Source organism: Podarcis pityusensis (genome assembly GCF_964106645.2).
Source record: "Podarcis pityusensis genome assembly, chromosome: 5".
Lineage (NCBI taxonomy): Eukaryota > Metazoa > Chordata > Lepidosauria > Squamata > Lacertidae > Podarcis > Podarcis pityusensis.
Window position 1 is genome coordinate 48,287,937 of NC_138032.1, and position 15,499 is coordinate 48,303,435.

General features: G+C 40.3%; 1 protein-coding gene and 1 long non-coding RNA gene across 3 annotated transcripts in view; one reads left to right on the plus strand and one right to left on the minus strand.

Moving 5' to 3' along the window:
- SHOC2 (SHOC2 leucine rich repeat scaffold protein) overlaps positions 1 to 11,498 on the plus strand; it is a 53,142-nt gene extending 41,644 nt beyond the window's left edge. For both annotated transcript variants that reach the window (XM_081006449.1, XM_081006450.1), the window contains exons 5-9: positions 991 to 1,179; positions 3,896 to 4,018; positions 4,823 to 4,960; positions 5,742 to 5,859; positions 6,791 to 11,498. In XM_081006449.1, coding sequence (XP_080862575.1) covers positions 991 to 1,179; positions 3,896 to 4,018; positions 4,823 to 4,960; positions 5,742 to 5,859; positions 6,791 to 6,999 — 777 coding nt within the window. In that variant the 3' untranslated portion in view covers positions 7,000 to 11,498. The remainder of the gene's footprint in view (positions 1 to 990; positions 1,180 to 3,895; positions 4,019 to 4,822; positions 4,961 to 5,741; positions 5,860 to 6,790) is intronic.
- LOC308477674 lies at positions 9,558 to 14,263 on the minus strand. The gene is made up of 2 exons (XR_013986656.1): positions 10,538 to 14,263; positions 9,558 to 10,483 (listed from the first exon to the last, which is right to left on the minus strand). It is a non-coding gene; the product is annotated as an uncharacterized lncRNA (long non-coding RNA).
- Between the last annotated feature and the right edge of the window lie 1,236 nt (positions 14,264 to 15,499).

Sequence of the window (15,499 nt, forward strand, 5' to 3'; positions counted from 1 at the left end):
AGACTACAGTTATTTGTTTTTTTGAAAGTGTGAAGTTAACATTTTTGCAAAAACAACAGAAACCCATATGTTGTCACACTAAGATGGAGATTACCGTATTTTTCGCCCCATAGGGCGCACCGCCCCATAGGACGCACCTAGTTTTTAGGGGGGGGGAAATAAAGAAAAAAAATTATTTCCCCCCAGGCGCGGGGCTGGCGCGGGGGAAGCCCGAGCTTCCCCCAATCCCAGCCCTGAGAACAGCCTGCTATCTGCAAGCCTAGGGACGCCAGCGGTAAGTCGTGCCAGTCTCCCCAGGCTTCGGAATGCAGGCAGCTCTTTGCAGCCATCGGGAGGCGGGCGTGACTTCGCACCCTGCTCCCGATGGCTGCGCAGAGCGGCGCTCGCCCCGGGACAGCAGGCAGCTCTGCGCAGCCATCGGGAGGCGGGAGCGACTTCGTGCCCCGCTCCCGATGGCTGCGCAGAGCTGTGCTCGCCCCGGGACAGCAGGCAGCTCTGCGCAGCCATCGGGAGGCGGGAGCGACTTCGCACCCTGCTCCCGATGGCTGCGCAGAGCGGCGCTCGCCCCGGGACTGCAGACAGCTCTTCGCAGCCATCGGGAGGCGGGCGCGACTTCGCGCCCCGCTCCCGATGGCTGCGCAGAGCGGCGCTCGCCCCGGGACTGCAGGCAGCTCTGCGCAACCCTCGGGAGGCGAGCGCGAAGTGGCGCCGGTCTCCCGAGGGTTGCGCAGAGCTTCCTGAAGCCTGGAGAGCGAGTGGGGTCGGTGCGCACCGACCCCTCTCGCTCTCCAGCCTTCAGCGAAAGCCTGCATTCGCCCCATAGGACGCACACACATTTCCCCTTCATTTTTGGAGGGGAAAAAGTGCGTCCTATAGGGCGAAAAATACGGTAGGTGGCATGCAAGAGAAAAGAAAAATTCAAGTATGTTGGTGTTCAGAGTTCATGCAAGTTTGTATTTAGACCTGTGTGCTTCTGTTTTGCTTCCCCAGGGTCTCTTATCCAGTCTTGTGAATCTGACTAGCCTCACTCTGGCACGGAACTGTTTCCAGTCATATCCAGTGGGTGGCCCCTCACAGTTCTCTACCATCTACGCTCTCAATATGGAGCATAACCGCATCAATAAAATCCCTTTTGGAATTTTCTCCAGAGCAAAAGTGTTAAGTAAGCTGAACATGAAGGTGAGACATCGCTGACTATCAGGAACTGTTTTGCTTCCAGGCTTGCCAATGTTGCCAAACATTAAGTGCAGTTAAGTAAAGAGGTGCAAGATAACCAGGTATGCATGACAGTAGTGGATGAGTTGTCAGATATTAAGTATAAAACTGGAAAAAAGCCTTTGTTGATTTCATGCTTCTTTTTTCATATGAGAATAGCATAAAATGAATAGAGCACAAACTTCTTTTCTAATGCAGATTTGAATATCTGTTCTTTAGAAGCTGGCAGAAGCCTTCCTTTCCCCCTACTGCCTTTGTACCTTTTGCAAAAGACAGAGAACTTCTGTTAAGCATAATCAGTGTTTAAAATTGACTGAGCCCAAGCAGGCAGCATGTTTATGTCTTTGCTCCTTTTTCTTGTGAAAAACAAATGCATGGGGAGGTAAACAGAGAAATGGGCCATTGCCACATACTGGGTTGTCCCCAAGGCTGCACAGGTGGAGTTTGACTCACACAACACTTGCCCCTCATCTCCTCTCCCTGCCCCCTGGAATCTGTTCTAGACTGTCTTCCAATCCTCTGGAGTGAATTCTGAGAGTGCCTCGGGAGCTGGAGAGGAGGGACAAGTTCTTTAGTACAAACAGGAGCCTGTTGCACAAGCAGAATGGCACCGCTGGATACAAACAAGTATCCATAAATTAGTTGTAATTAAAAATTTGTTTCAAATGTTGGCAGTCTGAAAAATGGAGGAGCTTGCTTCCATTGTTGCTGAACGTTGTTGCTGAGGTGGTGAAATAGGTTGACTCAGATCATTGCATATTATAAATGTGGCTTTTGGTATTTGGAACAAGATGTTAAGGTGTTTCAAGCCTAGATCCATATAAGTAGACTGCTCACATTGTAGGAAACATTTTTGGTTATACTTGAATATTAAATTGCCAAAAGCAAATATTTTATTGTCAGTTTCTTTGAAGTCTAGCTGAACTCCGTTGCAACACATAATTTCTTTCATTTAATAATGGTCTAAAACAGAGGATCTAAGTATTGCCAACTTTATTAAATGCTGCTGCTTGTAATGCAGGTGGTGAGTCTTTTACTTGCAGAGAACTGGCTCTTATATATAGATAAGTTGTACTTCCAGTTAACACAAATACTAGCCACAACCTGCTTTTTTAAATAGTGTATCATCTGGGCAAGGACAATACATACTTCAAATAATATACTGTTCTGATTTGAATTCAAATAATAAGCACAGTGTAGCAGTGCTTTAAACATTAATGAAAATGTAGACCTTGCATAAATATTGACTAAGTATGACTTCCTAGCTATAATGCTTTAAAGAAATCCTATTTTCTTTATAAGTTATTGGTCTCTTATTAGGGTTTCTCAATAGTGCTATGATTTCCTTAGTTGCAATATTATTCTAACTTGATATCTGAGAGAACAGCCTTGCTGTATATGGAATCTGTGTTTATTTTTAAGTAAAAAAACCCAAACTTTGTGCGCATGCATGTGTTCACATTCTGGAGAAAGGCAGTATATACCCTTCAAAAGATTTTTTATTTAAGATATTGGTAGGACATTGTTATGGAGGAGAGAGTAGCATCACATTTCTCTCTATGAAATGTCTACGTGGCCACCATGTGAAGCAGTGAACAAGCACTTACTCTGTATTGATCCTTCTACCAGCCGGTGTTGGGGAATTGCGTCAGGTGTCAGCTGTGGTGTAATGGAAACTATCTGGAAGGAAATCCATGAGAGTAGCTGGAGTAAATTGCACACATCTTTTATCAGTGGGAGATGAGACATTGGTTGTGGGTGACTGGGTTTTGCCAGCATGTGCTATTTGCAAAACCTCTCTGTCCAGCAATTGAGAAGGAAGGACTGTGCACCCTGTAGCCCCATCTTCCCTGGCCACCTTTAAAAACAAATTGCTTATTCAAATTCTAAATTATCTCCTTGTTTAGATGGGGATGATTTCATGCCGTGTTTACACACCAGATATGTAGCAGCAACCATTAGGTAAATGGAGCAGTCGTTCCACACCTGATTACCCCCTTAAACTATGGCTGCGTATCTTCTGTAAATACACAGTGTGAAGCTGTTCCTTGGGCTGTACTGTAGCTGGTTTTCAGCAAAATGAAGGTTAAGGTGAATCCATACAATTAGTAGCACTTTGCATCTCAGATCCCCTTTTTTATAATTTTGTGTATAGTTGTTAGATGTGTACAGCTGCATTGATTTTGCACACAGGTCTTGTGATGTAATGAATTTGTCTTTGTCATGTTGACAGTTTGATATCCTGCTTTTCTGCAAAAACAGTCAGTGGCTTATATTAAAAATAGTAAAATACAATTGGACAAGGTAAGTTAAAAGAGATCTGTAATGTAAAGATACCTGTTAAAAATATTAATGAACAGTTGTACAAAACTAAAAAGCTTTAAAACAGATGTGGCCAATTTGCTGCTTTTTCAGATGTTTTTGGACTGCAACTCCCATAATTCCTGGCTATTGGAAGACATATCTGGGGCTGATGTGTGTTACAGTCCACAATATTTGTAGGGGAACATGTTGACTGCCCCTGCTTTAAAAGTTTTAAAGCAGCAGATCAGTGGTATTTTTTATTAAAGTCAGAATCAAAGTGATTTTATTCCTCATGTACCCAATTAATGTCCTTTTCAAGTAGTTTTCTTTTACTTTTTCAACCACATTCCTAAACCTTCTTCATATGAAATTACAGGACAATCAGCTGACGTCGCTTCCCTTGGACTTTGGGACATGGACCAGCATGGTAGAACTGAACTTAGCTACAAATCAACTCAACAAGATTCCTGAGGATGTGTCTGGACTTGTTTCCCTAGAGGTGAGTGGCATACACTGAGATCTTGTGAACTGCCCTGAGCTCTTGTGATGAAGGGTGGTATAGAAATCTAATAAAATAATAATAATAATAATAATAATAATAATAATAATAATAATAAAAGCTACACAGAAACTTTGTTAACATTTTCTGGGAAAGGTTGCTTTTACTCTCAGTACTGTTTCTTTTTCCTAAATGGTTGCTAAAATTATTCAGTCTTTGCTCTAACTAATTTTAGAACTGAAGATTAAACTACTTTATATGTGTGTTGTTGGGTTGGGGTTTTTTTTTGATTTGCAAAACCTGCTAAACTGTCCTAATTAAAAGAAACATTGGCTGGAAAAATTGTGAAAGTATAGCTGTCTGAGAGAGAGCTGTTTCATGATTCTCATTTGCTGGAGTCAGTGTGGCAGAGGTAGGAGACCTTTTCGAGCTTGAGTGGCCATGTTCCCTTGTACGCAACCTTCTCAGAGCCACATGCTAGCGATGAGTGGACCAGAGGCGATGTTTGATCCAATCTGCAAAACTCTGATATTTCTACACACTCCTTTCTATCCAGCTTAGAGGCGTTATCACAGTTGAAGGACACATTCCCACCAGGCAGAAGCACTCAGGGAGAATGCTAAGCAGAACTAGTGAGGAGTTTGGCATAGGCCAAGGGACACTTCCTCATCCCTGAAATATGGCATTTGTAGGCGAAATTAAGCCACCTCCAGCTTTTTAATTGAAGAACCCTTAGTTTACTGAATGTTTACTTCGCCAATAACTTGCTGGTTTATTAAAAGTTCAACATACGTCTTTCTTCAGGTTCTTGTCTTGTCGAACAACCTTCTAAGAAACCTTCCCCATGGCATTGGGAACCTGCGAAAGTTAAGAGAATTGGATCTAGAGGAAAACAAGCTGGAATCCTTGCCCAATGAAATAGCGTATCTTCGGGAACTTCAGGTACCTATCTGTACCACATAAAAACGGAACCTCTATCAATGGGTCTTTTTGCCTGATTTGGTATTAGGGACTGTCTCTTTGTACACACGTTTCACCAGTATGTGGCATTGCCATGTAAGGAGGGTGGATAATCTGGAAGTAACTGTAGAAGTCATTGTGTGGACATCTCCCAGTTTCTGTGTATGGTAGATAACATTGCAGAGTGCTAAAACCTAAATTCTGGGTCATGACATATTGCATGGGGTAACTGATGTGTTATGAGACCTTGAGGTCCTAGTAGATAGCTCGATCAAGACGTTGGCCTGGTGTGCAGCCATTGTGAACAAGACAAATTCCACGCTAGGCTTCTACTTCTCCACACAACACATAGTTAAACTATGGAACTCATTCTCACAGGAGGCAGTGATGACCACAAACTTGGATGGGGATAAGGCTATCAATGGCTACTAGCTACTATGGCTATGCTCTGTCTCCATGGTTGGAGACAGTAATGCTTCTGAATACCAGTTGCTGGAAACCACAGTGGGAACTGGTGGGGAGAGTGTCCTTCTGCTTGGGTCCTGTATGCAAGTTTCTTACAGGCATTTGGTTGGCCACTGTGAGGACAGGATGTGGGACAAGGTGGGCCATTGGCCTGATCCAGCAGGCTTTTCTTACATCCCTATGGTTGCCGGGGAGGGGAAGGCTGTGATTCTAATGATTGGATAGTGTTACCCATCTTTGTTCTGGGTGATTGAAGATGACATTAATTTGATGCTTACATATGCATATTTCTTCCCAGAGGTTGATCTTAACAAATAATCAGTTGAGCACCCTTCCTAGAGGAATTGGCCACCTCATCAATCTGACACATCTTGGACTGGGAGAGAATTTTCTTACACAACTTCCTGAGGAAATTGGTATGATATTTGTTTTACCCATACATAGAATGATGTGGTTTTGTTTTAGCTACCAGTAAAATGCTGGAGATGTAGTCTACAGGTGTTGATTATCTGCAGTATTTGCTACATTCCAGTTGTGTCCTGCTCACAGGATTGTCCCAGGGATGCTACGCACTCTCTTAAAATGTGGGCAGAACTATATTTCTTGTAACATTTGGAAAGCACTAGGTAGATACTTTGCCAGTTTGGGGAGTCTCTTCTAGCATATCTCTCATCAGAAGACCTTTAGCATAATGAAGTCTCTTGAAGGTAGGAGTTAGGAGTTCAAGATTTTGTAGCTGGGAAGACAGTAAAGGAAGAAATAAGACAATTTTATTATCTACAATGGGCTTCAGTTGATGAGGGGAAGTCGCAATCTCTCAGTTTCATACTGCTTTTCGTTTGGCATGCAAACAATAGAAAATGGCAGTAGATGAGAAATGCATCTTCAATTTAAGGCATCTGTTTGGATCCTGTGGAAAAATGGGTTGCCGTACTGTGATAACTGACAGAAGAACAAACTATTTATGTGTTGAGAATATCTTAATGAGAGCTTCTTTCTGGGTGGTGTGTGGAGTTTTGTTGGCACCCTCACGCTCATGGGAAGGCTTTTGATCTAGCAGATGTGTCTCCGAATGAAAGAGGAAGGGAGGGAGTTTTCATTAAGTGATCCTCTCTCCAGCACCCTCCCTCCAGAAATCTGCTCCAATCAGTTGTCTAATCCTTCAGAACAGCATAGAAGGTGATATGGAGTACTGCCATGGGGAGAGGGAATTAACAACAGCAGGCTCCCGTCCTCTCCTTTAGCCGGAAAGCCCTTCCATAAGTGCAAGGACACCAGTTGGGTCTAAATTAGTTTCAGCCAAGGGTGTTTTTAAGTGCTAATTATTGACAATTCTTGCTTTTGTAGGTACACTGGAGAATCTGGAAGAACTGTATCTAAATGACAACCCTCATCTGAACAGCCTTCCTTTTGAACTGGCCCTCTGCAGTAAATTGTCTATAATGAGCATTGAGAACTGCCCACTCAATACCCTTCCAGCTCAAATTGTTGCAGGTGGACCTTCCTTTATCATCCAGTTTCTCAAAATGCAGGGACCATATCGTTCCATGGTCTGATGGATATCTGCCCTAATGATGTACAAAATATAAATTGCATTGAGGGTATCATTGTGTACATAATTTTATCTAGGCCACACGGTGCCAGGGTTTGATAAAAGTTGGATTGTTCCATACACTGTACAAAATGCAAAGAGCATTATTGGTATTGCGTATGTGTGAATATATAATATAATATATAGGCTGTATATTATATTATATATAAAGCATAAATAATATAAAACAGGCAAATTCAAGACCATGTTTATGTGTTTCTGCTAATAGAGGAAGCATAGCCATTTAGATTTTTTTTTCTTTGTAAAGTGCTTGTCTAAGTTTTCTTTGCCGAATTTGATGGATGTCTGGGTAATTGGAGATACCAGTTCACTGAAAACAATGGCCAACTAATTGCTGAACAATTTAAGGGACAAAACATTTTTAGATGGAGCCCTCTTCCTATGGGAAAAACAAGCAACTTGATTACATAAACTTTTTTTTTATCATTCCCCTCTGTGCACATTCTCTGTCTCAAAAATCCTTTCGGGTGATTTGTCCTCTAGTTGGGGAGATTCTTTAACTTATTTTAAGATTTGAAGCAAATGGTGATGTATTTGTTTACAGTCAGAGTAAATCACTGGATTATTTTTATTTTTTATTATTGTTGTTGGATTTGCTCTGTTATACTCATATCTAAAATTTATATGCTTCTGCCGAGGGCTTCTTATTGTCTGATTTTATATTAAAACAAAAGCGTAAGTAGGAAAAGATGCAGTTCAACAAAAGCTTGAATTTAGGCCTTTTTCAGTTTATCGTTCGTAAGCATATCTTATTTGATCCACTTATTTTACGGTTGGCCTCATCTAGCACAAGCACCATATTCTGATACATAAATTGACAGATATATTTGAAAACCCGCAACATTCTGTTAAGGTCTAGTAGTGCATTGACGAGGAATGAATATATATTACACCAGGCAAGTGTAAGCGCTCCCCCGGTCTTTGTACAATTAATGAATGTGTCTTTTAAAGCACCGCAGTATATGTAAGATTTATGGTTGGTTGACAGTGTTACTCTGGCTTTATATCTTGCCTTGCCTTGTACATCTTTCCATTGTTACGGAGCATCTGCATCCAAGCACAATATCTTCATGCTGTGCTGTTTTGCTGCTGAACTAAATGCACTTTTCCCTGCAGAAGTGGGACACTTGCTTCAAAGTAATCAGTTCAGTACCATGGTTTATTCTCTCAGCTTCATCCTATCAATCTCAGTATTAAAGACCGGTCTGTTTTAAAAGGACACCTTTTCATTCGTACTTAAAACTTGCTCTGTAAAAAAGAACAGTAAAGTGGTTCACATGCAGTTTTACCGTCATTTTCGTGGCTGTATGAAGGGCTAATAACGCTGCAGTGAAACAGACACTTGCCACTAACGCAGTGCCATTTCTAGTTTTTTTGTACACTCATCTTGCATTCTGGGCAGTTGCTTTCAATGTCAGTTCACTACATTGGGTTTGCTTCTGAGATTGTGGAATTTAGAGAGTGCTGTGTCTTTTGAACCAGTTGTATGCACCACAGAAGCCAGAGGAATCTTGTTCGCCTATTGAAGGTTTTGGAACTTTTATTTCTGGCACTAAGAGCCATTTAATCAGTACAAATCAGAGATTATCACATATGCCTGTCCCATGTAAATAAGTAAGATGCACACTCCTGGCAGTATAATTAAGAATTACTTCTGAGTAAAGATGCTTAAGAGTGCTCTGCAAGTGTCAGAGGCTGTAGTGGGATTTGGATGTGCCTGAGTTCCTTTGGCTTGAGCCCATCATAACTTACTGCCTTGCTCTGTTTTCTTTGATATGAATTATAGCTTTTATTGATTGGTTTTCTCACTAGCGAGGGAGAATTTTTTTGAAAGAAAGGCAGGTAAGATACATAAAACCTTTAACGGGCTTAAGCTGGTAGCAAAAACTAGTCTAGATGTCACTGGATATACAAAGGAATATCTACTACAGTCTTCTGAAAAATAATAATCTAATGCTATGTCAGTTTAGATTTATAAAATTGTATAGTTTCAGCTGTGTGAAAGCCTATCCATCTGAGCATTAAGGTATTAAAATACAAAGTGGTGGTTTAAAAGGTGAAAGTCCACTTTATGCTGAAGCTGTAAACTTGTCCCAGTAACTCAGTCTGTGTCTTTATATGCTGCCCATATGCACTTTTAGGGGGAGATAATCTTTTCTATAATCAATTGTCTGTACCTGTTACTTTTAAAGCCAGAGTTTAGCCATGTATTGAAAATTATTCCAGGCAAAATGAGAATAGTATCTTTGGAAGATTTTTCAGAATTGATGTAGGATAGGATGCTTCTAGTAGGTTGGGTTCTTCTGCCACTTTGTGGAGTTGTGGGTAGATGAAGTTGAACTGCATTTATGGAACTGGTAGTTTTGTCTGTAAATATATTAATACAATTGTTCATCTTGCCAAGGATTATGTGACTGACTGTTTTTCTCTCTCTCTGAAAGATCACTTGCATGTTGGAAACTGGTTTTATTCATTAAAACATTTAAAAAATGAACTTTTAAAAAAAAAGGTGAATCAATTATACTTCAGTATCACATGTAAAGAGGAGTCAAAGTATAGTCTGTTAAGCACAGAATCTACAGGACTCCCAAATCCAAGTTTATGTTCCACAATCAGCACAGGATGCAAAATGAATAAATTTAGACAGAGGTAGCAATAAATTCTGGGCTAAAAAGAAATCAGAAAATATTTTCATAATGCAGTTGATTGTCTTCTGAAATTTAGAATTTGATTTCTCATGATAGAAAGTTATTGTGTCCCAGAATATCTTTACTTTCCTTGGCAAAATGATGGATTCTAACCAATTAGGAAATGTCCACCTAAATCTAGCAAGGATGTATTAACTGGAATTTAAAAACTGAATCTGTGCCAATCAGAAACTTGGGGAAAATTCTAGGATTTGTGATACTGAGAAGATACATATTTCTAGATAGTTCTTTTTGGGATGTCTAGTAAGTGTGCCCCTTGCTCTTGTAACACTACACATTTAGTATCTCTACTAAGTCAGTTCTACCTTTTTACGCGAAGCTTCAGAATTAGTGACAATCCTCTCAGGTCTCTCAAGCAGTTTTGATGGGTGTCAGTGCATATCCTCCCAAGTTCGTCATGGAAACAACAGCAGATATATTTGGAGCATTCTTATTAGACTGTTCCCCATAGAATCATGTACATGGGTTTCCCAGTGCAAGAAAAGATGCCATGTCCATCGAGGTCATCACCTTGGCTCCAGTGCGGGTGCCACCATCAGTGCTGCTGCTCTTGTGTTGTTCTCTGGCAGCTGTATAGCAAAGGGATAAAACCTGTATGACTTTGATGTGATGCATATGGATGTCAGTGTAGCCCTTGCTGTGCTTCGTTGGAGTAACCCTGTGCCTGTGTGTTAGAACAGAATTTTAATGGCAAGCAGGACGGAACTGCCTCATGTGCTGCTTTAGCACATGAGGCAGTTATCATGTGCTAAAGCTGCTTTAGCACATGAGCACAAACCACCCTCTGCACTGCTGAAGGAACCCCTCAGATGGGCTGCAAAGTACACTTTGTACAGCTCTGCCACAGTTAGGAAAGTTACAAAAATCTAACCTCCACTTCTTAGGATTGAGTTGCAACACTGAATTGCAAAGAAGGAATAATTGGCATTGACTCTTTGGGAAACCAGTGTATATATCTTAGTATAATATTCATGTTACATTAATGGGAGTAAATTAATTTGGCTGCATAATTTGGCTTTAAAGATCTTTACCCAACTTCCCTTGTGGGGGCTTTCTAATGTGTTTCCTGCTAAAATTTTGCAGTGTTTGCTTTTTGATGTTTCAGACTTTATTTACACAATTTATCTTGGCAAATATTTAAGCTTAGGAGGGATTCTAGCTCATTGAAATGTTTTTGTATAGTAGTACTAAGAAGAGAAAACTGTAGCTACTTATTGTCAAAATGGCAGGCAAAATTCAAAGTAGCATCTTTGACCTGGACAATTTTTGGAACAGGGGCATTGGGATGGTTTTGTATTCTTCACATATCAAAGGAATAATGCCTTCCTGATTATTCAAGAACCTGAATGCAGCAGCGCATTTGTATAGTCAATATTGCACTTCCATTGTATATTTAATCAGCATGTCAGAACTTGCTTTTAATTAGGTATACACTTGGCAGTAATTTGCACAACACACCAACTTTAAAAGGCACATGTAGGGCAATTACTAATGATATCTGCAAAAAAATCTGATGGCTTTTTTATTCTACAAAGATCTGAAGATTCTGTTTATTATTTCAATGTTTAGGTCTTAAGCAGGACAGTGCAGGATTCTGCCTGTTAAATACAAGACCACACTAATTTGTGATTGAAAATGAAAGCGTGTAAAACGGTCTACAAAAATTGTACTTTCTGAATTATTGTAATGTTGATTGTTATGTCTATAAAAGATTGCCTTGCTTTTTTACAAGTCATTCTGTATCAATGTATCATTATAAATAGTATATTTGTAAATGAGCTGCCACTGAGTCTTTTGGGCATTTTCTAGTGGTAAAGTTTAATTTAACTTTGTCTGTAAATCTGTGCAGTATCGCAGATGATTGACATTTTGGATTGCCATTCTCTCTGTCCTTTTTCAAAGAGTTTGTCCCACCCATCCCTCCAGTATAAAATAAGGTTTATTGTATATTGATATTTATTACCAAATTTGCATGATAGTAACTGGTCTAAAAGCAAGCAAATGCAGTTGTGTAAAAATGCAGACCTTTATAAAGGAAATCTTGGTTAAAAAACCCCTTTACTTCCTTTTTGATCAGTAAGCCTTGAAAGTGTAAGCAATTCATTTGGTATTCACTACATTTGGTAATCAAAAAAAACCCACAATAGTTGATAAGGAATTTTGGTGCATTTTATGTGTCCTATATTGAAAAGATGGGAAATCACCTGAGGTCAATCATTTTTCTTGTAGTAGTTTCTCTACTTCTCATACACATTACATCATTTCTGGTAGTTTGGATCCAGTCCATATACTACTAGCTCATGCTTTGCTTCCTGAAATACCTATAACTACAAAACAATTCAAATAATCACAAAAGTGCAACCCTAACCCTGTATAACTGGGAATCAAGCAAACTGGATTCAACAGGACTTCTGAATGCATGTGGGGAAGGATTCAACAGATGAGTCCCATCAACAGTAGCCCTGAGCAAGACCCTCTGCTTCTGCAGTGGAATTGCCCCCCCCCCCAATTGCTCTTGTAGTTGACTGGCAGGTGGGGTCCAGGAGAACCCCCAGAGCATTACGTGTGGTAGGAGAGAAGGGATTGTTCCACATGGCAAGCCAAGATGCTTGCCGGAATGTTCAGAAGGTCAAGTGAGAATGTTGCAGAACAAAGGGCTTCAACATGATTATCCATGCCAGGAACAGAATATGCAGTTAAGTTCTCCTTTTGTGTTTCCTCTATCAAAAACACAACAAAATTCCTTGCCACTTTCGAGAGTTTCTGTGCTGCTTTAAATATTGGCCAAATGGTTTTTTCTTCTTCCTATGACCCCTTTTAAGATGAGAGCCCGGCTTATTTCTGATCTTTACACTTGCTGAGGTGTAAAGCCAGCCGACAGTGCCTGCTATTAATAGCATTGTCTTGTCTTTGCTGCCGTTTCCCTGTGCTGGTCTGACCTCCTTGGTGGCCTTTTGCAAATCTATTCTGTCAGTTTCCTCATTGGTATATAATAAGGATAATGCAGGGTTGCTGTGAGGATTTATTAAAGCTTATCAAGGACTGGAAAGATGAGTGCTACATGCAAAGGAGTTATATAAATGGAAAATAATCCTATTATGGAATTATGATTCGGATTAAAACTATCAATGAAAAATCACCCACAGCAGTGATTTATTTTTTATGATTAAATTAGTTACAAATTACATTATTCTGATCTGTCTTCTGCATTCATTTAATATGGGGAGCTGGAGAAAGTTGAGAAAAAGCAACATCAGGTTCTTGTTTCCAGAAGCCCAAGGCATTGTTAAGTAACATTACTCTTAGCGGCATGTTTCAAGGACTGCTTCTTTTCTTGTGCCTACAGCTGCTTGTTGCTCAGGCAAACTGATCATCTGATCAGTTATGTCTGTTTTGCAAACCTTAAGGTGAATTGAACAGCTCTTCTGTGTGATAATCTGGCTATTATGATCGAATCTGGGTGATTTATAGGTGCGCTTTTTATTTTGCATAATTCCCTGTTGAAGTCTGTTTGCATAGCTATTGGATGAGAAGGTAGAACTTGAGGTACAGATGTTCCTACCATACATCTCTAAAGAGAGTCCCAGTTAGGGCCACTTTACAATGATTACCCTCCCCCCTGCCCCAAATATCAATTCCATGTAGTTTCTTATACAGCATACAATGTGATAAATCTTATCACATGCGTTCCATGTGGAAGACCACATAATTAAATTCCTTTGATTGCAGTTTCCTTGAATGCCATCCAGTGGGTTCTCATTGCATCCATCTCATGTGTATATCCTTCTGAGTTTTGTCATGTATATTTTCAGGCCATATTCTAACCTCAAGGCTACAGTGTACTTCAACCACTCTCCCTGACAAATGATCTCTGCACCACCAGCCAAGCACTATGTGGATTGCTGCCATTTCATTATCAGTCGTCATATTTCTGGTCGGCGAGCATCCCTGATAGGTGTGCGCATGAGCTTGAGGACCCACTGCAATATGGCAATGATTTAGCTGTAAATCGCTGAACGTATTTATAGCCAGAGCTTAAATTGCTTGCAATGTGGAGGCAAGTTTCCTGGGTATTTTTCCGGGTAAAATAACACCTGAACTGAAAAGTGGCAGCAGCGGACAGATACCCCACAAAAGCAGAGATCCACTGACAAAGCAGTTTCTGCCACTCTGTGATCAGGTAAGACAATGTAGTCAAGCACAGCTCTTCAAATTAAAACACAGGCAACCAAAGAAAGAGGTACGTTTTCTGTTTTCATAAGGCAACACCAAAAGCCCACATTGAGCAGATGTAAGTTCCTTGCAATTGCTTTCTTCCGTAGCTGCCACCCTTACTAAACGTAGCAGCCATGCATTTATCTGGTATGTTCCCCTCTCATCAATTCGCATTCTGAATGTGTGATTAAAAAGCAAAAACAGACCTATTCCATGTTTCAATATATTAAGACAGAAAACCATTTTCAAACATCTTTGGTAGTACAGTATTTGAAAATCCTAACGTAATGAGAACTCTTTTTTTTAATAAAGAGCTCTGGTCCGATCTTGTTTAAGCCCACATTCACTGTTGTATGTAACAGTCTCCCAGTGTTTGTATATATATAAACATCTGTTGGAGGGCCGCACATAAAGTGAGGAACTTAAGGAGCTACATATCCCTTTCCTCTCTGGTCATATTTGTACTCAAAAATGCCCCCTCCAGCTTTGAAAAAGCAGCTTTGGGTTTGGGTCATTAAAATGGTTGGAGGGGAAAACATTGAGCAGCATTTCCTGCCACTCCTCCATGCAAATGTGCAGCCTCCTCTGACTGTTTTTCATTTCAATTTTAGGATTGCTGAATATATATCAGGGATACAATGTTTGGCTCTTAGCTCTTGTAAGATTATAAACTGTTACAATATATTATTTTAAAATATGCTCAAGGAGAGCTTGTTGATGAAAGTAAGACACCACATTAGCAATTTGTAGAGGCGTATCCACCAAACAAGCTAGGAGACGTAGATTTAAAAACAGGAAAAAGAATAGCCGTGACATCATGTGCCAGGGGAATGAGACCGAGCCCTCATAAATCCAAGAATCTGGCTGATGATAGTTGTGGTTTGCTCAGAGGCACTTTGTAGTATGCAAGTTGTTTTGACAGGACATTTGAAAGCAATGCCGTTCAAGTAATGGTGCGAGGGCTCCTTAATCTGTAAAGTGAGCAGATGGTTATTGCAGGCTGTGCCATTTAATTCTACTGCACGGCTCATGACTGTTTTCATGCGGACTGGCTTTTAACAGATCTCTGTGATCCATCCAATCTGATAGATTTCAGTAAAAGAGACAGAAGCTGCCAAGCTTCACAAACTCAACCCTTCTGCTGTTAACAGGCCTTAAACTAACATTAGCAATGACTTTTTTTTAGTTTAATAAATGTGATTGGCCCTCACAGGCATTTGTGGGTAAGCGATAAAGTCTTTGAAAGGAAAATATGCACATTGAGATAGCCTTTTTCTCTTTTTAAAAGGTGACTTCTGCAAAACATTGAGTACATCTTGACATAGAAAGAAATGTCAGCAGGAGGGCTAAGGGCACACATGTAGAATTAGTTAAATGGGGCTTCTGGGTAAAGTCAGTATTGCAGCCTGAATGAAGTTTGTAGGTACTGACCTCTTGATACTTCGAAGCCTTTTTAAACTCTCCTGGATTTTTTTGAACATTTGTTAAATGTTGCCTATTCCTCTACCGTCAGGTAAGCCA